The 24,722-nt window shown below is 42.8% G+C and overlaps 1 protein-coding gene across 3 annotated transcripts in view; it reads left to right on the top strand.

Moving 5' to 3' along the window:
- kiaa0825 (KIAA0825 ortholog) overlaps nt 1–23,366 on the top strand; it is a 127,974-nt gene extending 104,608 nt beyond the window's left edge. For all 3 annotated transcript variants that reach the window (XM_074638270.1, XM_074638268.1, XM_074638269.1), the window contains one exon: nt 22,482–23,366. In XM_074638270.1, the coding sequence (XP_074494371.1) occupies nt 22,482–22,665 (184 nt within the window). In that variant the 3' untranslated portion in view covers nt 22,666–23,366. The remainder of the gene's footprint in view (nt 1–22,481) is intronic.
- Nucleotides 23,367–24,722: the final 1,356 nt, after the last annotated feature.

The raw sequence follows: 24,722 nt of genomic DNA, 5'->3' as shown, positions 1-24,722 counted from the left end.
TGATAGTTACATTCCTCCTTTTTCACCTTTTGGCTGCTGATTAAACCTTCACAGTCATTGAGTTTGTTTTGGTTGCAATGTCGTTGGTCAGGGAATTTGAGCTTATTCTCATTATGTGCTCATTGTAAGTAATCATTTAAGTCATGGCTAAATGTAAACTGTGAAAATCCAGTATGAGCTCCCTCACAATTCAGGCTGTTCTCATACACCGTTCCTATACCTACGAAAAAGTAATGCATTGTAATTTGTGTATATAGCCACAAAATCAATTTGTATGTAATCCACGTAATTGTGACGTATAAAGAGCGACAAACGCCGCATAGGGAGGAGGTCGGGTTGGATGGGTGGCTCATAAAGAACCAGACTTTCGCCCAGGAGACGGGTGTTTGTGTCCCTTATGAAACCAGAAGACAACATTGATTCATTCGTTATGTAACTTCCGTACTCAGCGGGAATTGACACGTGCGTCACGTGTTGCTAGACATTCCTAGGAAAACGCACAAAAAATGTTTTTGTAAGAAATCATACGAACCATTATATGAGGTTGCACAGCTACAGTCTGAAATTACCTGTACTATTTAGAATTAACGATTTTTGGTACGTGCACATATGTTGACATGTGACATGTGTTCATTATGATATCTTAAGTCTAACAAATCACTATTTAAAGAGTTATTGGTGGGTTAAAATTGGATTAAATTTGAATGACGTTCACATATGTATATTAAAAATGATTCTTGAAAACTGAGACTAGAGTGGCGTGTGACTCCCTGATGGCAGCATGACGACACGTTGCCAGCTGCTTTTGACAGGGTGCCACCCAGACATGTCACCGTGCTGTCCTGTATCTCTAACCCCAGCCAACGCGCACACACACACACACACACACGCACACACACACTCTATATCCCCTCGAGGCCATCACTCACCCGTCATTCTTCGATGCCTCGTAGACCAATCAGGCGCCGTCTCATGAGACGCAGTGTCACACATTTAAGGATGCATGACAAAGTGCTCCTTGATTTCCCAATGGCCACAGTCTGCGGCCTGCAAGCGCTTCGAAACACGCATAAACGTACTCACACACACATGTGCTCGCACCCGCAACATGCTTACATATGTGATAAAGGATGCATGTCAAAGGATATTACATCAGCAGTAGGTGAGTGGATGAGAGTTTTGCTTAGTGGGCAGTGTCTTGGGTCCATTTAAAGAGGACCTATTATGCTTTAGTGCTTTTCCCCTTTCCTTTAATATGTTATAAAGTGCATATAAAAGGTCTGCAAAGTTACAAAGCCCAAAGTCCACGCCAAAGGGAGTTACTCTCCCCCAAAGGAACACTGCTCCTGAACTGCCTGAAATGCCTTGCTGGTAGTCCCGCCTTTTCTAACGTGGTGATGTCACAAAGTAACACATTTGCATAATAACTGTCTAGCGTTCAGTTTGGGCTTTCAGAAGGGGGGGCTCAAACAGAGCGTTTCAGACAGAGTGTTGAGAAAAGCAGCACAGCCGGAATGAGAAAAGTAAAGTGTTTTTTTTAACATTAAAACATGTTATAGTAGAAAACCAAAATACAAGTATGCACCTGAAAATGAGCATAATAGATCCTCTTTAAGCAATTAAGGCCCCGACACACCAAGCGGTCGGCCTAAGGACAGTTTGGGGCCGTCGGTGAGCGTCCGACAGCCTTGTTTTTTTGGTGTGTCCAGCACCGTCGGCTCTAGTCTGCCTGTGGCAGCGTTTTTTTGGCCGATTCAGCATGTCGAATTAGCGGTGGCGCCCGTTGGTGAAAGAAATCACTCTGATTGATTGTTCAGCTTAAATGAATCAGTACACGAGGAGAGTAAGCCAACGAGTAAAGTCAAGAGGGAACACACAGAAGGCTCTTCTCATTTTTCATCTTCATCTCATCTGATCATTCCAATACACAGATATTTTCACAACAACATGGTCATCTGGAATGAAGCTAAGTGGTGAGTGAGAGTGCTGAGAAAATGGTTGGCAAACTCTGCTTTGTTTCATGTATGTATCATAACAACGGCTTGTATATCTGCAGTCCTCGGTCTTCCGGTTTCCCTTTTTGAATGACGAATACAGACTATCGCCGCCTGCTGGTGTGGAGTTATTTCACACAGGCGCAGAACTTACGTGGTAGTTGGGCAAGGCAACGTGAGGCGACACAACTGGTGGCTTTCTTCACCGCTGGTTCTTTGATGTCAGTTTGGGCCTTTAAAGACAGTGAGAGAAAAGCAGAATTGTCAATAATTTCAGTTTTATGAGTGGATATTTTGTCATTTACATAACAAAGCAAAGCATTTTAAGCTAAGACAGTAACTTTCTACTCAAAACTTTCCATGATTCCATGTAGCACTCATGCACTTTTCTCCCACCATACATCCTAGTTATAGTGTAATGCAGCAAAACAAGGCCAGCCGCTGGGCACTAAAAGCATGCGGCTTCGATTCGTATAAGATGTGAGGCCATAACCACCCAGTCACCAGGCTATTTGAGACCGCTCTTGGTTTGGCTTTGGACCCTGAGTCATTCTGCAGCGGGGAAACATCCACGGCCCACCAGCACGCCCCCACCGATGGAGCGAAGCTTCTCTTTGATGCTGACATTTTCAAACAAGGAAAAAGCTCCGTGGTTGACCTGTGTTCTCTCTCTCCCTGTGTTTTTCTCTCTCTTTCTCTTATTTTTCTCTCATGTGTGTTTGTCACATTGAGCCAGGCTAAATGATGGGGCCTGTGAGGTACAGCAGAATGGTTTTACTATTAGAATGGAGAGAGAGAGAGAGAGAAAGGAATTAGTAATAGCAGTAGTCTGTTCAAGTTGTTCGGGTCTCAAAGTTACCTCTATATGACCCACAAAAACAGTGATTTTGCTCAGGGAAAAGACATTTTGGACCCATTACTCAAGCCATTGTGGTTGTGCACTCATATGAAACAAGGCGGACAGGGTGGGGGTAAAGGCGAGAAAAAGGTATAGCGCCAAAGCTCAATCGCAAACATAGCTTTTATGCCGGATGAAAGCAGAACTTCAATTGGCGAGAGCTTTCAGGGTCCTGTGTATGGGTTGCATTGAAGAAAGGCGTACAGTAATGTTACAAAGCCATTTGTGCCACACTTTTGCACAATTACGGCCTTTTCTCTAAAAACGCGTTGTTTATAATAGGTGACTGAGGCAACAATTGCTCCGGAGTAGCTTTGAAGCTGGGTGCTCCGCAGAGTCGAGGCACAATGCACCAAACATGTGACAATGAAGAAGAGCATAATCTTCATAAACCAACAGCGAATCGCCATTTAACCGGCATTGTGTGTAGTGCGTATAATCATGAATAATACTCTACATGTTGCGAGTGTCTGTTTTTAAATCTTTGTATTTGTGTGTGTGTTTGTGACTATCTCAGGTTTTGCCTTTTTCAAAATAAGCACAAAGTGCAGTGAGACAGACGTCCCTCCTCCCAGCAAACTCCTCTATCAATCCCAACCATTTAGCGTTTTCTTTTCCACAGCGACAGGGGGCCACGACTGCCTGACGTTCTGACATCAGCTGCTGCTGCGAATTCACCATCTCTTCGCCAGCTATATGAAACAGTAATTTGTTTGTAACACAATGCCCGCGCATATCCAAACACCAACACTGTCTTAGGCTTATGTGAGATAAATCAGTCATAAATCAATTTACCAAACCGTATATTCTGAGCTGGCTTTTCAAACCGGGTCTGTTTTGGTAATGGAGTAATCCTTTTTAATAGAAAATACACACACCCACACTGTTCTTTTTACAGAGTTTGATGGATTAGCTTTTCTGCTGAATTCCATGGATGACATCCTGGAGTGGAAATCCAGGTGTGGTGATCCTTTTATTTATTTTTTTCTTCTTCCTTTTTTTCCCTCGGGGAGCTGGAAATTGCAGACTGGGTGGGTGTTATGCCTACATCTCAAATGATGAGAGAGAAAGAGATATATGGAGCGAGACTTGTGTTTTTCATTGTAGTTGTTCAAATGTACACTACTTAAGACATATTCTTTTACTGATATTTGTAATATTTAAGTAAATAAATGTCTTGTTTATTGAATATTACAGTAAAGTTTCAGCGACTAAATATCAGATACCACATTAACAACAATGTAGTGTGACGACAGTGTTGAATTGAATTACCCATCAGTTCGGCTGTATATTTATATCACTTTTATTCATGCTTCTTTTACTTAACATGCTCATTTCACTCGTCCAATAGCCAGTATACTCAATCATGAAAAATGCAATAATGCTGCCCCTCTAACATGACTGATCCTCATTCTACCAATTAACCACAGAGGTGAAAAGTTGAAACGGTTCACAGCGACATCTTCCAACAATGGGAATCATCACCTCTCAGCTATTTGTCTTTCATCCTTCCCTTTCTGCCTTGCTTCACCTCACCACTTCATCCTCTCTTTCATGGATCTGTGTGGAGGTCAGGTTTAGCTCAGGTGCGCTGCAGACAAAGGCAAAGAGAGTGCGAGTGAAGCTACTGTGACCGCGGCTATTTATCTCCAGCCGCCTGTGGCTAAAACACTGGCGGTGGCCATTCAGCGACTCGGTGCGGTTTTCTTTAACCAATCGCAAGGCGTGACGTTGCAAAGTGAAAGTACCTGCAGCCACGTTCCGCCCGGCCTCCGGCGTGACGGACAGGCCTGTCAGCAAGCGACGTGAAACACCTGGATAGGAAACACAGCCGGCCAAAACTAGGATTGCTCACATGTTTTACTGCTGTCTGAATTAGTTGTTTTGTCTTTTCTCTTTGGATTACGGCCAATAAAGAGAATACGGATGGTTGAACTCCGGAGGGTTCATCTCTTTCTGTGGCATCCTGAAGCTGCACACAGGCGGGTGTGTTCACTCCCTCGTGCACTCCAATGCATCAACAGCAGATATAGTTAAAAAGACACACAGAAGCATGCGCATGCATACACACCATGTCACCAAGTGTGTGGGAGTCATACTGACTTCTTTCTCTCACACAGGAGATATCTTCTCCTAGAGAAGATCACTATCCGGAGGATTTATAGATCCTAATAGACATTCCTTGCAGTGCCCTGGATGAGATGTCAGAATTGATGGCATGCAGACTTTTATTACCTGGTATGGTGTGTGTAATTAGGTTAAATAGATGGGGTTGGACACGCATGGTAAAGGCTACATTTCTCACCCCGGCTGGATTTATTGGCCACGCTCCGCTCTCCGAGGTCTGCTCTAATGCACTCATTTGCATGAGGGCACATGTAGCTGATGTGTGTATTACTGTTACGTCAACTGCCGAGCACAATGACAAGGGCCGGCTCATGAATAGTTTGGTTCAGCGGTTGGCAACGGCCCGGCCCGCCAACTGCCTATTAGCTATGATATGAAAGCTGCCTTGGCAAGTGTTGGATTGATACTTGACACGTCGAACAAAGCTCATTGTCATTATAATTACTATACGTTGAGTCTTAATTTCATGGTCGTCCATATTGCCAGCGTGATAAGGCTGTCTGTTACTTACATCTTCAGTAACAGCTGTCTATTCAGCCAGTGTATCCATCCGCCTTTCACATGTTCAACAGTCTCAGAAATAACGACTTCATAATGACTATAATCACCTCAGATGTAATTATAATGCATAGCCATTGCTACAATTAAACTGTATTTTCTGAAGAAACATACCACTTTTTTTTCTTCCTCCAGATGTCCAATCATGTGTAAATCACTGATAAACTAATAGCGGAGGACTATATGTGTTATGACCCGTTCATTGAATAGACTTTAAAAGGAATCACTTTATACCAGTTACTCTGTCATTTGCTGGAGGGTCCATCCCATCTGTCTGTTAAGGACAAGCTGATAATGAAGTGTATTTGATGAAGTAAGTTGATAATGAGAGCTAGCCGGCCAGCGGTAATGACAGTGTAGGAGCGGCGGCAGTGGCAGTAGCCTGCAGTGGTGGATGTTACTGTTCAGACTTTTCTGACCTTCACAGATTCCAGTTTCCCCTCCAATACCCATCATCAGATTGAATCATTGAGGAGGCGTGTGTGCTCGCGTTTGCGGGAGTGTGTGTGTGCGTGCAAATGTGCCAGGATGATCTCATTCACCAAGGTCTCCCCTCCACCACCCCTCCTAGTTTGGGGGGGGGACAAAAATAATCTTGCAAAGAGGGACGTTCACATTCACACGCATTCGTGCACACAACCCGCCTCTGACTCCAAGGCCGGGCAATTGGCTTGGAGCAGCTGAACCGTGTTACGCTACTCACACACTCACGAACACACACACACACACACACACACACACACACACACACACACACTCCCCATTTCCTTGAACCTGGCTACTTGCCTTTGCATCAGGACGAGCTCTGCAAGCCCTCCACTGGGATGTGGGGTGCATAGCGAAGCAATTTGTCTAATATCTCCAGCATCCTCTCCCTCTCTCTCTGCCTATCCACCTGTCTTTATTTTATTCTCTTGCATGCACATGCACCATTTCTTCCCCTTATTCTCTTTCACTCTTTTTATTCCCCTCCTTCCTCATACTCAGCTACTACACGCTTGCCACTTTCTCCCTGTTCCACCCTTCGTCCTCCCCCTCCCTCCCAGGCTAGGAGACACCACAGAGGGGTCTGCTGAAGACAGGGCCCATTGACAGGCTAGAGTGGCAGTAACTTATTGTCTATTGATGGAGTGTGACAAATCATGTGGGAACGCAGGGGTGCATGGCGGTGAGAGCCAGGGTGTTGAGTACGTGAGCGTGCCTGCTCGCATCTCAGATGTGTATGTGTGTGTATGCCCGCATGTGTTTGTGCCTTTTTGTGTCTATGCCTGTGTGTGTGTTTGAGCGTAACGTCTTAGTGTGGGGCAGGCGGGCATAGCCGGGACCCTTCACAGCTCATTTAGCCCAAATGGGGCCACCTGGGTGGTGAGGGAGCTCAGCAGGGCGGCCCTGGCACTCTGGAGCCCCGCTGACAGCCCCCCAAATATAGGGGCTCCGTCGGCCTATTAATCAACACAGCCACTCTGACAAATCACCGCAACTATGACCTAATGAGAGGGGGAGAGAGGAATGAGGGGAAGGAAAGAGGTGGAGACATAATGGAGGAGGTGGAGGGGGCATATGGACGGAGGTTGTAAGCATGGAGGCTAAGAAGTGACAGAGAGAGCAGAGGCTTAATGAAAAGGAAATGAAAGAAGGAGTAGCCCGACATCGCGGCTGGCAGTGCGTGCCATGGGGGTAAGCCATGAGGTAATGAGAGGAGAACGCTAACACAGTTGTCATCCGTCGGCGATCTCCAGTCCTACTCACAGCAAACCAATTGATTTGTTATGAAAGCCCAAATCACGCACTCCAAAAATGTAACAGAGTGGATTAGCAAGCGCCTCGCTCAGCCCCTCCAATTTCTCCGTCGCTGGTAAAATAAATTAGACCACAAATACTTTCTCGACACTTTTTTTTTTGCAGATGCTTCAGAGCAAATTAGAGGTGAGAAGACGTTTGAGTTTGAAAGCAAACAACATTGATGTATGTCTCCTTCTCCGGTTCCCACCCTGAGGTGAGCTAGCATCTAATCTCTCCACTACCGATCTCAGGTCCAAATCACATTAGCCGGGATCAGAGGTGAAACTGGAGCTTTTCAACAGCAGCCTGTTCTCACTAATGAACCCCCATGGCCATCCAACTGCATATTACAGCCACACTGAGTGAGGGGGAGAAACTTTTTTGCAATAATCATTATGTAATTGCGCCATGCCTGGGTTTCCATCGCCCTGACATTTTGAAAGCTCGATAGCAATATCTTTATGCTTCTCTATAGGGAATAAGTTTGGAGTGGCTGTACTGTATATGATTGATGGTTTTCTGAGGCTAAGCAATCTACTTTATTGTAATTATATAGTTTGGTGTCTGTCTGAAGTTTATACAATATTAGTTTATTCGCGATGAATTCTGTGTTGGGAACCCAGATTGACTGGACTGACATCGATTGTGTTTGTTCAAGTGACCCAGCTGTTAAGTCACTCAATCAAGAAGATACAACCTCAACACACACACAAACGTACGTTCCTCTTCGCTCCTCTCCCATTCTAGCAATTAATATGCAGCCTAACCACTAAACACTAGAGTGAATATTCAAAAGCAGCACCTTCTTATTGACTTGTATCTGTCTGCTCTGCTGTCCATCCATGGGATCTATGTGATATACTAAGCCCAGCCTGTCTGCTCCATCGACTGGCCCAGGATGGAAGGCCCATATAGAGGATGCACAACTGCATGCTCCTTCCATCCATTACCTAGTTATGGTAACGCTGCAACATCTACTGCTTCTGAGTCTGTTGAACAGAAAGCCACATGCACACATCTGCTCCCAGTTCAGGCTGACTGAGGCTCATTGACAAAGGTGTTGCGTGTCTATGCGTATGTGTGTGTGGATGCATCACCAAAGGATTTTCTTCACCAACTTAAATGAAAGGCATTTGTTCGCCCAAGGTGACTAAAGTAAGATACTTTCCCAATAAATTAGGCTTATTTGTTCTGCTTTGTGTATCTTGTGTACAGTTGGAGCTTTTACTCGCTTTTCTTAATCAGTGGTTTGTGTAAATGATGCTGTTTCAGATGTTTGCTCATTTAGACTATCTCTTTACATGTGAATGATATAAACACTCGTGAATCAAAATCCACTGATTATAAGGATTAAATCTGTCTTCTGATCCAGCGTACGGCCGGACAATTACTGTACCACCCCCCTTCAACAGCTGCAGCTATACAGCACGCCATGCTCCCAGAATGTAAAGTGATTGAGCTGATGAATGTATAGTCAGATGTATACTCCACTATGACTAACTATATAGTGTGCATCCTCACTTTGTAACAGATGTAAAGTCTGCCTGTGCCATGTATTGTCACTACACAGATTGTCAGTATATTGATGCCTCTATTAACTCTAATTCCTCTACATTTAATGTATTTGGTAAATAATGTGAATCTGATTTATTTTCTAAATTAAATCCATCTTTGTCAGTGGAATGTTATTTTGCATGGATTTTAATTAAGGCCTTTGTGATTTTTCTGCCCAGTGAGCAACCTCAGGGTCTGACAATGCCGACGCTGAAGTGCCTTAATCTTGCATTCTTTCGAAAAGCCAGCAGGGGGCGACTCCTCTGGTTGCAAAAAGAAGTCTGATTGTATAGAAATTTGAGAAAATGACCCTACTTCTCACTTGATTTATTACCTCAGTAAACATTGTAAACATGAGTTTATGGTCTCAATCGCTAGTTTCGGGTCTTCTTCAATTAAGCATGATGTTCATTTAGTAAATTATGGTCCCGTTTAGAGTGAAATAGACCATAAAGCAGGGTATGCTTTAGGGCATACCTTGTGATTGACAGGTTGCTACCACGGCGTTGTCCGGTCTGGGAGTTGTCCCTGTTTTCGTCTTGCAACTTTAACCCTTTCACAATGTGGTTTTAGTTCATGAAGGTTAATTATAACATTTTGTTTGCCTAAAAATGTCTTATTCAGCATTCGGTTGTACTTAGCTCCACCCTCTTGTGTCACTTCTGGTTGCAAAAAAACAAGATGGTGACGGCCAAAATGCCGAACTCGAGACTTCAAAACTGCAGTCCACAAACCAATGTGTGACGTCATGGTGATTACGTCCACTTCTTATATACACTCTATGGTTCTGCCTCTGTCCTACTGCTTAGAGGAACAGTGTTTTGGGGAATCAATTGGCAGAAACTATATTTTCATTGGTGTATAATAATGTGTTTTCGTTAGCTTAGAATGAGCCCTTCATATCTACATAGAGAGATAGTCCTCTTCACAAAGTCTGCCATGTTGCTCTGCCTTGTTTCTATAGTAGCCCAGAATGGACAAACCAAACACTGACTCTAGTGAGAGCCTTTCATGTTTTTACATTACCTGAAGGCCACCATAGTTCTCTGACACGCTTGTGAAACTGCAGTAGCGGGAGCTGCAGAGTGCAAAACCGTGGTACCGCCAACGGCCTTCTGACTTCAGTCAATGTATTCTCATACAACGGTTCGTGTGATATCTTACGAAATGTTATTCCTCATTTTTCTTGCGTTTTCCTATGAATGTCTAGCAACACGTGACGCACGTGTCAATTTCCGTTTGTTACATGCATAAGTATGGCCCCTGAGCAAGGCGAACGGCGTTACCACAGTTTTGCAGTCGGTGGCTCTCGTTACCGCAGTCTTGGAAAAGGAGGAGTGAGTTGTGGGGTACTCAGTTGGTTGCAATCTGCAACCTCACTGATAGATGCCACCAAATCCTACTCACTGTTCCTTTAACTGCCCAGTGATTTAATCTCATAGCAAATTCTCACTGAGTTGTGGTCAAGGTCACCTGGGACAGAACTCCAACTCTTTAACCATTTTCTCTCAAAAGAGACAAAATGACTAATGTGATCTGACATTCAGTGTTGATGATGACAGCCTCAGCCAGTCCTACACCACACTAGTACGTTAATGTCAATAATGTTTAATGCTTAGTTTGTGATGTATTGGCCGTTACAGCACAAATGCAAAGCAGGGAAAACTCAACATCACATGGATAAAGGTGATAAAGGTGTTTTTTTGTGATACTATGTGTGCCTGCAACCAAATCATGAATGATGATGTTACCCCGCTATTTTCACAGCATTTGACAATGTTTGTATTTTGGCTGTAAGAAATGCAACACTGCCAGAGGGCTGTGTGTATGTGTGTGAGTGTGTGCATGTATACTCTCCTGAGTTGACAATAGACCTTTACAGCATCAAATCCCTACAAGGTGAGGCACAACTTAAAAAACGTCTTTTCATCGCCTTCCTTATCTCTTTCACACTGCTGTTGGCAGCAAGAAAGAGAAAGAAAAACTGAGAGAGGGAGCATTATAATTTTATTATAAGGACAGAGGGGGTAAAATAGAGCACAAGCGATAAGAATCTGGAGATTAGGATGGAGCAGAACAATAAATTATGCAAAGTGTTTGAAAACACATACAGCTATAATTAAGTGCCATTTGATTTTAAATGAGGTGACAGCAAGGATTTATTTATCTCCTTAACCCCCTAAAACTGCCATTAGCATGGTAGAAAATGAACTGTTTGAACTGGTGAGAGAACAAGGCCTTGATTTGATACACAATAACAGAGAACCCCAACCAAAAACTGATACACGCACACACACACACACACACACACACACACACACACACACACACACACACACACACACATAGAAAGGTGAGATCAATGTCTGCATGGACTAATCAGTTCATTGCAGGCCCAGCAAAACCACGGGAGCCCATTGCTAATAATGTCATTATGAATGGAGCCTGAACACGGCTGTATTTACAGTATGGCCCTCAGTGAGAGTTTCCACACCAACTGGTGTCAGTTGGTGGCACTAATTTCATCACACTGTGCAGCTATTGACTAGACTTGTTGTTAATATAAAAGTGTTGTATTTTATGATTTCAGGATGTAGGCTTTGGGCCCTTCTGTGTAGAGTTTGATGCGCTGCAGTGTTGATACTGCACTTGTTGAAACTTCATCATGTGTGTAATTCCAAGATCTTACTCACAATTATTTGATTTCTCCAAAACGCAACTGTTGTTGCATATTTTGTCCTTAGCCTCAATGTGGTGTTTGACTTTGTGACAGGCTTCCAGTAACTTCAGTTTTATTCCAACATTGTTCTTCAGCTCGATCTCTCGCCATGAAATCAACCGTACTGGCAACTTACCCAACTAAGCCACTACATAGTCCAAAAAAGTAGAATATTCTGAAATGTGCAATTTATTCATAGTGGCTATGGAAATGATACATAGCTGAGTTTTAATAGAAGTTTTGCCAGATCAGTGTCTAAGAGCGAGGCCTTTGTCTGAGAGCAAGTCGCAGTTTCTCAACCCTCAGCGCTCCTTAGTAGATTTCACAGTTTATATTATGCACAAATGACAAAGAGAAAGTACTGAATAAGTAATAGGCTATTTCCTGGTAGCACATTGAGGTGAAATCACAACGAACATCTTTTTTTTTCCCTCTGTATGCTGTTCAGTGGGGAGTGAATGCTTGTTCTCGGTGTTTGTGCATGTGTGTGTGAGGAGGGCAAATCTGAAGCTACTGACTGTTTATCTGAATCGGCTTTGTTCATTAATTCATGGCTGATATTTTATGCATTTGGTGACAAAGTTTAAAAGAGTATAGACCCAAATGCAGACACAAAACACTGAGGGAGGTATATTACTTTATGGGAGGCTTTAATGATTATTCTAGGAAGAAGTTGGGGGGCCTGCAGATCATCTGGTAGCAGAGGAAGTTGGACTGTGAGTTGAAGGATTGCAGAGAGGCTGATGAAGGCAACAAGTAATGGTGATCTGCAGGGGAAGGCAGAAGATGGAAGAGAAGGTGGTTCTTTGTGGCCAACTGCAGGTTACAACAAAACTCTCAGACTATTCATAAACAAATCACAGTGAAATTATTTTGGGAAACTGGATGAACTGTTGAGCCTTAAATACACTGGAACCATTATAAAACGCTGAGGAGTGATCCATAAAGATTCAGGAGCTGGCATGTGGTGCGGAAAACACAGTCCGAATTATTTGGCACATTCTCTACAGGACCTATTCGGGTTTGTGTTGAGGCTTTGTCTTCCATATTTTTAGCTTGTGTATTCAATTATGTTTCACATGCACACGATTCGACTGTTATCAGGCCATTAAATAGCCATTACCAGTCGCTATAAGCACCATAGATGTGGGTCATTGGGGGCCTGCTACGCCTACTACATTGTAAAAGTGAAAGCGAAAGTTAAAGGAAAATGTTCTAACACGTAAAACTGCATGAAACTTCTTTAGGTTTAGGCAACAAAAACACTTTAGGTTTAAGGAAAAATGTGTTTTGGCTTCAAATAACTATGTTTCAAAAGTCAAACTTAATGCTAGTGAACACAAAGACATTGTTTGTTTCACACAGGATGTCAACCCCAGCCTCCTGGGTATAAACCATGTGTTTTGTATTCCAGCCACCGCCCCACACCTCCACCTCATATGGAGTTTTGTGCTGTCTATACTACAGCGCCTGACTTCTGCTTCTACGGTCGCTAGAGGTCGCTGTCGTGTTCTTTTATACCTTCTTTTAGTGATCTACCATGCGAATAGATGATTAAACCGTATATTGGGTGTAGAAGGCCCCTAATGACCCACATCTATGGTGCATATAGCGACAGATAGCACATTTATTTGTGTGTGTGGATTTATCTTTGTCCAAAGTAAGAGCCCTTCCTCACTTCTCCTCTTTTTTCTATCTTCTTCCTGCTACTTATCTATTTCTCTCCCTCCGTCTCTGTCTTTGGCTCACGGGGGAAGACAGATTGCCTCTCCTGAGATTTTTGATCCCAGAGACCTGCAGGCACACTGGTGCCGTTAACAGGTACCTGCCTACCTGCCTGCCAGGCTGAATGACTGACTCACTGACTGCCCAACTAACTTCGCCTCCCCTCGTTACCGCAGTAACGTAAAAGAGGAAGGTGGCCATGAGGCATATGTGGTAGATAAGAGTAGGCTGTCATGCTCAGATATACATGCATCTGTTTTCAACAGTATCATTTTAGTCCTGTCCAAAGATCAGAGTGTAACGCCAGAAATGCAACATGTAAACACATAGATGCTGATCAGATGGGATAAAAAAGGTTGAGATTTATTTTGGAGTCGCTTTTTTGGAAATAATTGTTGTGCCCCATGTGTTGGGAGTTTTGAGAGGCGGTGTCAGACAGTCGTCAGGGATACACAGGACACGGCTGAGAGGTGCCAAGGTGGTTGGCTTCCTTAACGAAGGGCCTTGCTGTAATGATTTACAGTAGCTCAAGTGAGAGAGGTCACACACACACACACACATAAGCACACAGACATGCTCGCGTTCCTCCATGTCACAACCTCCTCTTGGGTGCTGTTTCAGTGAAAGGTGCCAGCCTGCTCAGCCAAGCTCCTAACAAGAGCCAAACAGTCGGGAGACTGAGGGGGAAGAAAATAAAGGTGAGGTGAGGTGGGGGGGGGTGGGGAGGCGAGATAAGAGGAGCAGAGAGCTGTCAACCTCCTGGGACGTGTGCAGAACTCGGTGTCTATGTGGAGCAGTCAGCTCCTGCATGCGCCGCACTGACCAGCACATGTTTGGCTGTGTAGACTTGGCAGGTGTTTGGCTATTTGCTGTTGTCTGCATGTAATAATACATTCACAAACAGCAAGGATTCTAAATTGGACCTCACCTTGTCAAACACAAACAAGGCCCCCTCACCTTTTTCTCCCCCGGAGCAGTATTTGATAGATCTTACTCACAGAAGCGCAGCGAGCCTATTTGAGGAATGTACCAAACTGTGTCCAATAGACTAGTACTCACAGTCACACCGCGGCGGACAAGCAGCCTAATGATGTCTGAAATACCGGCACAACTGCTATGATATGCTGTGATAATTGCTACCCTCCTGTCCGCAGTACAAATAAATGTGGAATCGGTGGGCAAACACATTAATATGGAAATGTCTACATTAATTTGGAGCATGGTCTAAATTATTCAATAATTAAGCCACAGCAAATTTACACAAACTTTCCCCCTGGATGACTGGAGAGAATAGTGAGGAGCTGGAAGCAGCCACGCAGAGCGATTTGAAATATGTGGTCACATGGTGTGTGAATGCAGTCATATCAGCCAGTGAATTTATGCACGATGTTCAATTTGGGTGAACAGACTCTCATATGAAATTGAATTGCCATAGACATTTTATTTGGCTACCTTAGCTTTACCAACGTTAACTAATATCAGCTAACGTTAGCATTAGCCTACATGGAGTGTCAACCATAGACTGTATGTAAGATGTGGACGTAGTCACTGTGACGTCACCCCCTGGTTTATGGACTGTTGTTTTGAAGCCTCAAGTTCGGCATTTTGGTCGTCTCCATCTTGGTAGTTGGCCATTGGCATGTTGTTTTTTGCAACCAGAAGTGACACGAGAGGGTGGAGACATTTTTAGGTGTCCAAAAAGGTTATAATTAACCTTCATGAACTGAAAACACACTGTGAAAGGGTTAAAGTTGTAAGACGAAAACACGGACAACTCCCAGACCGGACAACACCGTGGTAGCGACCTGTCAACCACAAGATAGCCACGCCCTAACGCATACCCTGCTTTATGGTCTATTTGACTCTAAATGGGACCATAATTTACTAAATGAACATCATGCTGTATTGAAGAAGACTTGAAACTAGCAACTGAGACCATAAACTCATGTTTAAAATGTTTACTGAGGTAATAAATCAAGTGAGAAGTAGGGTCATTTTCTCATAGACTTCTATACAATCAGACTTCTTTTTGCAACAAGAGGAGTCGCCCCCTGCTGGCTGTTAGAAAGAATGCAAGTTAAAGGCACTTCAGCATTGGCTTCACTTTTCAGACCCCAGAGTTACCCACTGGTGTCAACGTAGCACTGCAGATGCCAAAATGCAGTTGTAAATAATGAAATTGTAGCTGACAAAATAAAATATATATTAAATTTCAGTAACTTACCTAGAGATTCAGGAAAAAAAAACTCATGCTTCCATAAGTGTTCAGCAAACTGTACAATAAGTACATTACTCAAATTACATTAGTTAAATCAACGGGATACTGAGATATAAGTAAAGTACACTCCTATAATTCAAGAAAGCGCAGTTGTTACCTTTTAGAGTGTATAACTTTTTAGTAGAGACGTGTGTGGTGTATTTGAGGAAAAGGCCCTTTGTGCCAACTGATGTGCCGGACTTATCATTGCTTGGATTTAGATTTTAAAACCACAGTGTATTTGAAGTTGTGTGTCCCTCTGTGCATGCACTTGTGTGTGTGTGCGCGTGTGTGTGTACATGCCCCTGAGCCTGGCTGTGTGTGTGAGTGTCTGCGCCAAAGCACGTACAAGCGTGTCAACTTGTGTAACTGTGGATGTCTTTTCAAAGGGCCTTCACAGATCTGTCCGGGGCCCTTTGATCAGACGCTCTATGACTCGCCTGCTCTCGACGGCCCGCGAGATGGGAGGATGCGTGCTGGGTGGGAGGCGAGGCTGGTTGGATATGGATGAGACTGCGGATTTGACCCGCACATTCACACACACGCACAAACATTTAAGCATCCCATACACACATTTCTAAATTTGGAGATATTCTTGCTGAAGCAGTGGAGCTTCATTCAAATGTGATCCAAAAAGACTCTGGAAAGACGCATACATAATGTCGGACAGTGCAGATGTTTGTGCACGTGTGTGTTAATGTAGTTTTTGATGTATGAAGTCAAAATGTCATATCAGTTCAGATTCACCAAAGTCACTCAATAAAGTAGTAAAATTACTGTTTTTTTCAATGGAGTCTGGTGAGTTAGGCGAGAGCATAGATGGATACAACGGCTTCAGTTCCCCATCGGAAACGGTTGTCTCACGGCAAGGTAAACTGGTGAAATATTCTAAATATAGTGTACACTTAAACTATCCCTTTAAGTTAGAAAGATTTAAGGTGAAAGTTTGCAGTTGCAAATTTAATTTTGTCATCCTCTCAAGTATTGTAACACAACATTGTGTGTGTGTATTTACCTTTGTCTATATTGAATACAGAAGCTGTAGAATAAAGCTACTGGTTCATGTTTACTTTGAAATAGATTTGCTTTGATATCGCATATTTTTGCCCTCCGCTGATTTAGTGTTGTGTCTTGTAGCTTTTGAGCGGACATCAGTTTGAATTGAGATGGATCTCAGGTAGGGTCTAATACTGAGTGGCATCACCGCACCGCACAGACATACTGTAGACCTGACACTGAATTGATCTGACAATAGAATGGATCAGTGTAGCGGCTAGTAAGTCAGAAGGTAGAGCATAATCCCCTCTGTCAAGTCTCTGTCTCGTCAATATTCAAATCCACCCGGCTGTCCAATGGCTGTCAGTTACAATCTCCCTCTGGCTCATGGCCTTGCACAGGCACATATCTAAATTGAATTGGATGTTTGCTTCTCAATGGAAATTGAGTCAAAGAGATGACCTCCTTGCCCTGTATTGTGAACTTGTCAGTTACCCCAACTGAACTATATTCTAATGTAGAATATCCATTCCCAACTAATAACTTATTCCTTTTTTATATGGCTCCTGTTTTCTTTTAGTTTGTCATGTAACTGATGTATGTCTCCCACTACTCACTATGAGTTTTAAAAAATATGTCCCACTTTATTTTAAGGAAACATATTGATTGAGATCAAATTTGGGATAGATTTATATGACAAATTGTGACTTTGCTTTCTGAACAGCTAAACTCCATAGACTGTATATAAGAAATGGACGAAGTCACCGTGACATCACCCATTGGTTTGTGGACTGCAGTTTTGAAGCCTTGATTTCGGCATTTTTGGTCGTTGCAATCTTGGTATTTGGCCGTTGTCATTTTGTTTTTTGCAACCAGAAGTGACACGAGAGGGTAGAGCTAAGTACAACCGAACACTGAATAAGAAATTTTCAGGCGACCAAAAAGGTTATAATTAACTTTCATGAACTGAAAACACACTGTGAAAGGGTTAAAGTTGTAAGACGAAGCATTATAGTGTTATCGCCTATTTTACTCTCAATGGGACCATAATTTATGCTGTATTGAAGAAGACTTGAAACTAGCGATTGAGACCATAAACTTATGTTTACAATGTTTACTGAGGTAATAAATCAAGTGAGAAGTAGGCTCATTTTCTCATAGACTTCTATACAATCAGACTTCTTTTGCAACCAGAGGAGTCGCCCCCTGCTGGCAATTAGAAAGAATGCAAGTTTAAGGCACTGCAGCATTGGCTTCAGTTTTCAGACCCCGGAGGTTGCCCACTGCTGCTTTCTGTCACCTCTTAGAAGTGCTCTGTGCTCTCTCCTGTAATGATTTATTCCCATGCACTCTGCTTCTCTGTAACACCAAAGGCCAGGTGTAATAGCGTGAAATGAGACACACACAGACATACTGTACACATCCCTCTACAGTATATAATATATCCTTCCACCAACTACATTCATCCACTGGTCTCACCTTTACTCATCACCTTTAAACGCCTAACCTGAAAACTCTGACATCAGCAAGAAGTAGCTGCTTGAACTTTAAAAAACTTGTTGTGGTCAGGTTGAAAAGGTTCATCCATCGCCTGCTTTCCTCTGGGAAGACTGCTCATTCGGTGCTGTCTAGAAGTTCTGATACATCAATGCTCATCTTTTTATTTTTTTTCAGAGACGTAGGGTGAATCTGAGTGTCTTGGTTAGTGAGGGACTCTCTTGTTGTCAGTTGCAAACCCGTTTTGTGATGTGAATTGCTGAGAAGGGTTTATTTTTTACACAAATGTCTAATTCATCTTTCACTATAATCCCAGGTTCTAACCCCAAATGAGACAGTTGAAGACGTGACCATTCAAAATGATGTCCGCTCACTAAAAGAAACCTGACTCTAGAGGTCTAAAACTGAAAGTGGTTCTCACAAGGGTGAAAATTATAGAGGACATTTAACCATAGTGTCTCTCTCTCTCGGTCCCTCTCTTGCTACTACTCTGACACATGTCGCCCTGGCATGCATGGAAAGGCCTGACCTTTGGAAAGTTTAGCACTTTAAATATTTAGGCTTGGGTTATGATGGATCCTCCAGGCCCTGCGGCAATGTGCGAAGCCTCTGATTAGGGCCGCTGTCAGAGTCATTTAGCCGAGTGTCTGGCTGTCGGTGGCGCTCTCTGTTTGACAGGCGAGCCTTTTAAACAAACAGCGGTCCCAGTGGCAGAGCAGGCAGGGGCACCGAGCGCAGCACAAACACCCAACACTCTGAGAGAAACCACTCAGCCCGCTGACAGCTGCAGAGGAAACCACTGGCCACTGTCTCTCATGATCTTCCAGGCACTTTGTCTTTCTGCTCACTCACTTTCTTTCACATACTCGTACCTCTGCCTGTTTTATTTCGTCCTTTTTTTCACCCCGTGTCGATATTTTTCCTCCATCAGAGTTTCTACATCCCCTTTTTGTTATTCTCTGTCTGCTGAAGTCGAACAACGTTTCATCCGCGGTGTGTTTTGAGTAAGATTTAGTAAGTAAGTTGATTCGCCGGCTGATCTCTGAGCGGGGCTTATGCTCTTAATTTGTCAAACATCACTACTCATTATCAGCCGAAAATCAGAATAGATGCTCTCTTGTCTCGTGCCTAGCATCGTCTCGTGATTAGGACAGCTTACATTGATGTTCCCCGTTGAAATACATCTGAGCCAGCCTTTTCATCTCACTCGGAGACAATCTCCCGTGGCATCAATCCTGTAAATATATGAGTCTTAATATGTGTGTCCTATTCTGTATTCAGAGGAAGAGCCAAGTCAGCAGCTCCAGTATTAATGCATGAGAAATGAGCAGAGCCCATAAGAATTAAAGGGTAAGACTCCCCTTATTAAGATGTAAATTCCGGGGGAAAACTTGCCGAAATGAGGATACAGTGAAGTTATTGTCAACTTTAGCCTACTTATGCATTTCTAAGAGGCATTGTTGTGTTATAGTTGAAATTAGATACACACAGCAAAGCACCTTGTGTGTTTTTCAGCTCATTTTCAGCACGAGATCGACCAATATGCAACCCATACTTTACGGAACAATTTACACTTTTGGCAACATTATCTAGTGACAGTATACATGGCAACTATTGTGGTAATTCAATCTCAGTGTCTGTGTGTGCTCCTTCTTCTTTTTCCTCCCTCTCCACCTCTTTCTCATTTCAAATTTGCACTTAACACCTTCCTGGGGAAAGGCTTCTCATTCATCAACGGTGTTTGTCCCGGTGACAAGCAGGGCGCCTCCTGCATATCAATATCAGCTAAGACAATGCTGAGCCTGTAACCTTCAGCTAAATGTCATTCTGCTTAATCCTATTTGAAAATTAAACATTGAAAAACCTTTAGCGTACCTTCCTGTCTTCCTTCCTCTCTCGCTCCCTCCTTTATTGGCCGCCGCTCCCATACAGCCGTCTGCTCTCCCTCGCTCCCTTCCTGCTCTTGTTTGGCACACTGGGTGACATTTGTATTTGTTTTGTTTGTGTGAGTGTTTGTGTCCCATAATGGTTATTTGGTGGAACTGATTTTTAATTTATGTTAGTGAAAAAATAATATAGGGGCAATTTGAGTCATCTGCATTCTTGCAACAGAGTCATCAAAAGCAGACTTTACTACTTTTCCCTTTGTTCACTCACTCTGATGTAAAGAGAGAGACACAAAAATTACCCAGAAAAACAGAGAAACTAGTGACCAAAGTTGGACGTGGAGGAAGAACGTAGTCACACAAGAGGAAACCTCATTGTCAAATCTGCATATTTACATAAACAGATCCTCCCCTTACAGATAGTAATTACCACACTGACAGTGGTTGGGATGCAGTAGAAGAGGATGTCTGATTTGTCCAGATACACACTATGACAGAGGCTGAAACTTCATCAAAGTGCTCAGCATGGAGAGGCCCGCTTCTTAGTATGCATGAAACACATGCGTGATATACTTGGTGTTTTACCCCCCTCTTCCTCCGTACACTTACGCCTCACACACACACAAACTATATGATACATGTTTGAAGATACAGCGAGCAATCGGAGGGGAGGGAGGGCGGGATAAAAGGAGACGGCGAGATTGCAGTGAAAATGCAATCATTTGCAGTCGGACAGATATAATTCTCCTTTGGAGGGAGTGTGATGCGGCAGCTCAAAGACAGCCTTCAGCCAGCTCTCCATATGGATTTGATTGACCACAGTCGCTCGTCAAGAGACTCCATTGAAATACTCAGAGTGAATTACGACGTGACTACCCCTTGATGTCTTCATATTGAAGCCCTCCATTCACTCTGGAGCTCCAAGAATTAGAAAATGTGATGGAGAGACATACTGTATAGAAGCGGTTAACCAAGACGGGGAAGCAACAAGATATGAGGAGGATTTTCCTCCATGCTAAGAATTAGTCACCCGAACAGGATGAAGTTCAACAGTTGTTATGCCACGATTTAGCCACAGTAAGCAGCAGATTGACAGAAAGGGGAAAACACATAGAGAGCAAGTCACTCTCATCCCAACTCATCACATACTGACGCTTTTTTCAGGACCCTCGGCATCACTTTTTTCCATCGCATTAAACACATGCTTAAAGCTGCAGTGGGTAGAAATGGGTCACTATATCACGGTCACGGTCACTATATCCTGACAGTAGTGCATGAGACAGGTAAGACTCAGACCGGTCTGCAAGATTTCACAGACCGGAAGAAAACAACCAATCAGAGCGGTCAAACTAGGCAGCTCTGATCAGATATAAATCAGTATTCTGTTACTGTAATGCCTATTTCTCGCCACAAATGTTTTCGGAAACATCTTGTGGTGTACTGTTTAGCTGTAAAATAAGGAAGTTTGTGACCCGGCAGCCATGTTGAGATCAGTTGAGGAAATACCAAGCATCGCCCACCAGCCGGATCACAGTCAATAGGACCGCTGAATAGGATCGCTCTCTCTGAAATGAGCTGTGATTGCCAAAGTCTCCCGTAACGGGCGAGATATTTTAAAGCCTGAACAGAGCCATGAGGAGGTGGGGAAGTCTAGTTATCTCTCAGAACACTTGAATTACAATATGCTGAAAGGTTTTTATGGAATTTTTGCCCAATTATATTATTTGCCCTCTGTATGTTTGGATGTTTGCATGTGTAAGTGTGTGTTTGTATGAGTGTAAAAGTCTGATAACGTACCATAGCAGCAGACACTGCTGTGATACTGTCACCACACAGCATGAAGGAAGAAAGAGAAGAAGACTCCCATGTGAGAAGTTAAAGAGTGAAAGTGTGGCTTGTCGAGCCTCATAGAGTTTCAGTCTGCGGTTTGTGAGTGAGAGAATTGATTTTGGACAACAGGTTACTTCATACTCTGGCTACATTCCAAATCACATTTTTTCTTTTTACTTTTAGTTCATACTGCAGCTACCCTTACAAAGTACATACTGTTTCACATGGTATGCAAACAATTGGGACATACCACTTTCTCATAACATTGCACCTTGAACTTTGACCATCTTGCTCATATATCTGTTGCACATTGTGGGTCAGAATAGCCAGAAAAGCATTCTGGCTTGCATACTGCAAAATGCAACTGGATGCCGTAGGACATCATGGTATTTTTGGCATACTGCAGTTGACATACTATGTATGGGGACATAGTTAAATCTTTTTTTCTGACATGCTAAATAGTATGGTAGTATGGATATTGGAACGCACAGCCAGTGTTGAACCGTAGCAAAGTTGTAGGCATGTGGGTCCTTCTTTTTTTACTGGGACCCAAATAGAGAATAGACATACACCAACATAACTTGTAGAGGACACATTTAACCCTGAGTGACAAGTGTTTTGTTGGAATTAAAACAGCTTGCCTTCTGTCTGTTTCCAGGTGGGAGATGCAGGAGGATGCAGAGCTGGAAGGCGGAGAGAAATTTATAGTGGAGGAACTTCAGAAAGCCTATTTTGTGTGCTGCTGCAGCCCGGGACCGCAGGACCCTCCCGAAACTGATGAGACACTGGCAGAGCCGACCCAGGGGGGAACACGACAATCCGATAAAAGCGCTGCCCAATAAGTGTCCACGCAGTTGGAATTTTTATCTCGTTGTAAATGTTTGCTTGTAACACTCACTTGCAGCTCTCAAGGTAGTAGAGTGTGTGTATGTGCACATTTGTGGGTGCAATTGGGTTTGTGCATGCACTGTGTGCAGCGAGTTTGCATGAAAACACGAGTGAGAGAGCGGACAAGAAACTGTGGAACAACAAAAAAGAGTGAGGGAGACGTCGCCTCCCTCTTTATGCACAACGTCTCAGACAAACTCTCTGTGCTTTTCTATGCTGGCATCAGATGCATTTCATCTTTTTGGAGCACATCTCCAGAAATCAGTTCTGGGAAATGGAGAGCCTGGATTTGTTTGCCTGGGACAAGATGGGACTGTGTGATCATTGTCGGTAGTTGAAGTTTTTTTTTTTGTTTTTTTTGAGACAGTGAGTGTAAAGACGTTGGTGTCAGCATACTTTCTCCTGGTTGCTGAAAGCAAACATCAAATATTACGGTTTTGGAAGCAAGACGATGTATGTTTTGATTACAGTGTGTCCCAAAAAGCTGCCCCACTATGTAATATCAGTCAGTATTTTGTGCAAACTGAGGAAAACATTTATTTTATGTGTAATACGATTGCTCAGTATATTTTTCCAAGTTTTGTCCATATTTTGTTATTTATGAGGTGGAGCATTTTAGAATTAAACATGAAAATAAAATCATATTCTTACTAAACCATTGAACATGCTTCTTCTGTTGTATGATCAATCTGTGTGATCTCTGTGCAGTCAATACATTATTTATTTCAATGGAGTTAGCATTGCATTTTTGAATACATACATCAGATGTTCTTTAGTATTACATCTGATGTTAAAATAAGGATTAAACAATGCAAATGATGCTCTTTTCACCAACAATAATATCATTTCAGTTCACAAAGGCTACTGCACACCCTGTTCAAGGGTGTGTAGGAAAACGTTTCCAGCTTAAGAGAAAGATGTTCCTTTCATTAACTAGATTTTTAATGCAAATGTAGCAAGATTGCGATCGCCAAACCACTTAGAGAATACAAAAGACAACAAAATGTTCAGCAACTAATTTCTGCTTGTGACTCTGAACAAAGGCTAAAAGGTAACAAAGCACCATTAGTCTCTGTAAATGTACCATATTTGACATAACAATAAAACCGTTTTATTTTGGTGTTGCAGAAAACTGGCCAAACTGTTCTTGTTCTGTGAAAGAAATGCTTTGATGTCTTTCCTTCTCCTAGAGTAAGCACCTGTGGGTTATCCATTTGTGTTTCCACCGGGTAATTCAGGTTCAGAAGGCAACTGTCAGAAAAAGCTGGCAGTATAATTCATAAGAAATCATTACAAAGAATGATTCATCACAAAGAATACATTGAATATTCTATTATGCAGCATTCATTCGGGGATTATCAAACCTACATAAACATTTTAGGATCCCGGGGCTCATCATGACATATTCATGCAGGATAAACAGTCGCAGCATTTTGACTCCTCTGATTTCCATTTCAATTGATTACCCTCACTATATTAGTGTGTTATCCACGGCAAACTCTCACAGCAGAAACATGTTGGTTTTATTTGTGAGTTCATCCATTGAGTACAACAAGCTTTGTGTCAGCGCGTAGTGAGACAACATGGTGGCATTACAGGAAGACAGCGCCCTGGTTTCACTTTCTCTCCATGTCATCATGTCCCAATTCTTTATTATTTTATCATACTTTCAGGTTATGGCAAATGCATTTGTCAGCAAATTTAAAGAATAACTTCTGTATTTTTCAACTTGGACCCTATTTTCCCATATTTTTGTGTCTAAGTGACTAAAGAGACAACACTTTTTGAAATTGGTCCAGTATTGAGGGAGAATGCTGCAGCCGACAGCTAAATCTAAATGGGCTGTAATGTAATAATTTGGGGCAACCTGGCACCGTCAGTTTACGGCCACTAAAAATGCTTGTTTTTGCCACTGACAGGCTCAGATTGTTATTATAAGTGTCTGACAACATTATGGAAAGGACCCTAAAGAGAAATAAAACATTTTTCTTACCTTTTGTTTTCTGTTTGT

This window comes from Sebastes fasciatus, chromosome 6 (assembly GCF_043250625.1).
Source record: "Sebastes fasciatus isolate fSebFas1 chromosome 6, fSebFas1.pri, whole genome shotgun sequence".
NCBI classification, from domain to species: domain Eukaryota; kingdom Metazoa; phylum Chordata; class Actinopteri; order Perciformes; family Sebastidae; genus Sebastes; species Sebastes fasciatus.
This window is presented reverse-complemented; position numbering and strand designations above follow the sequence as displayed.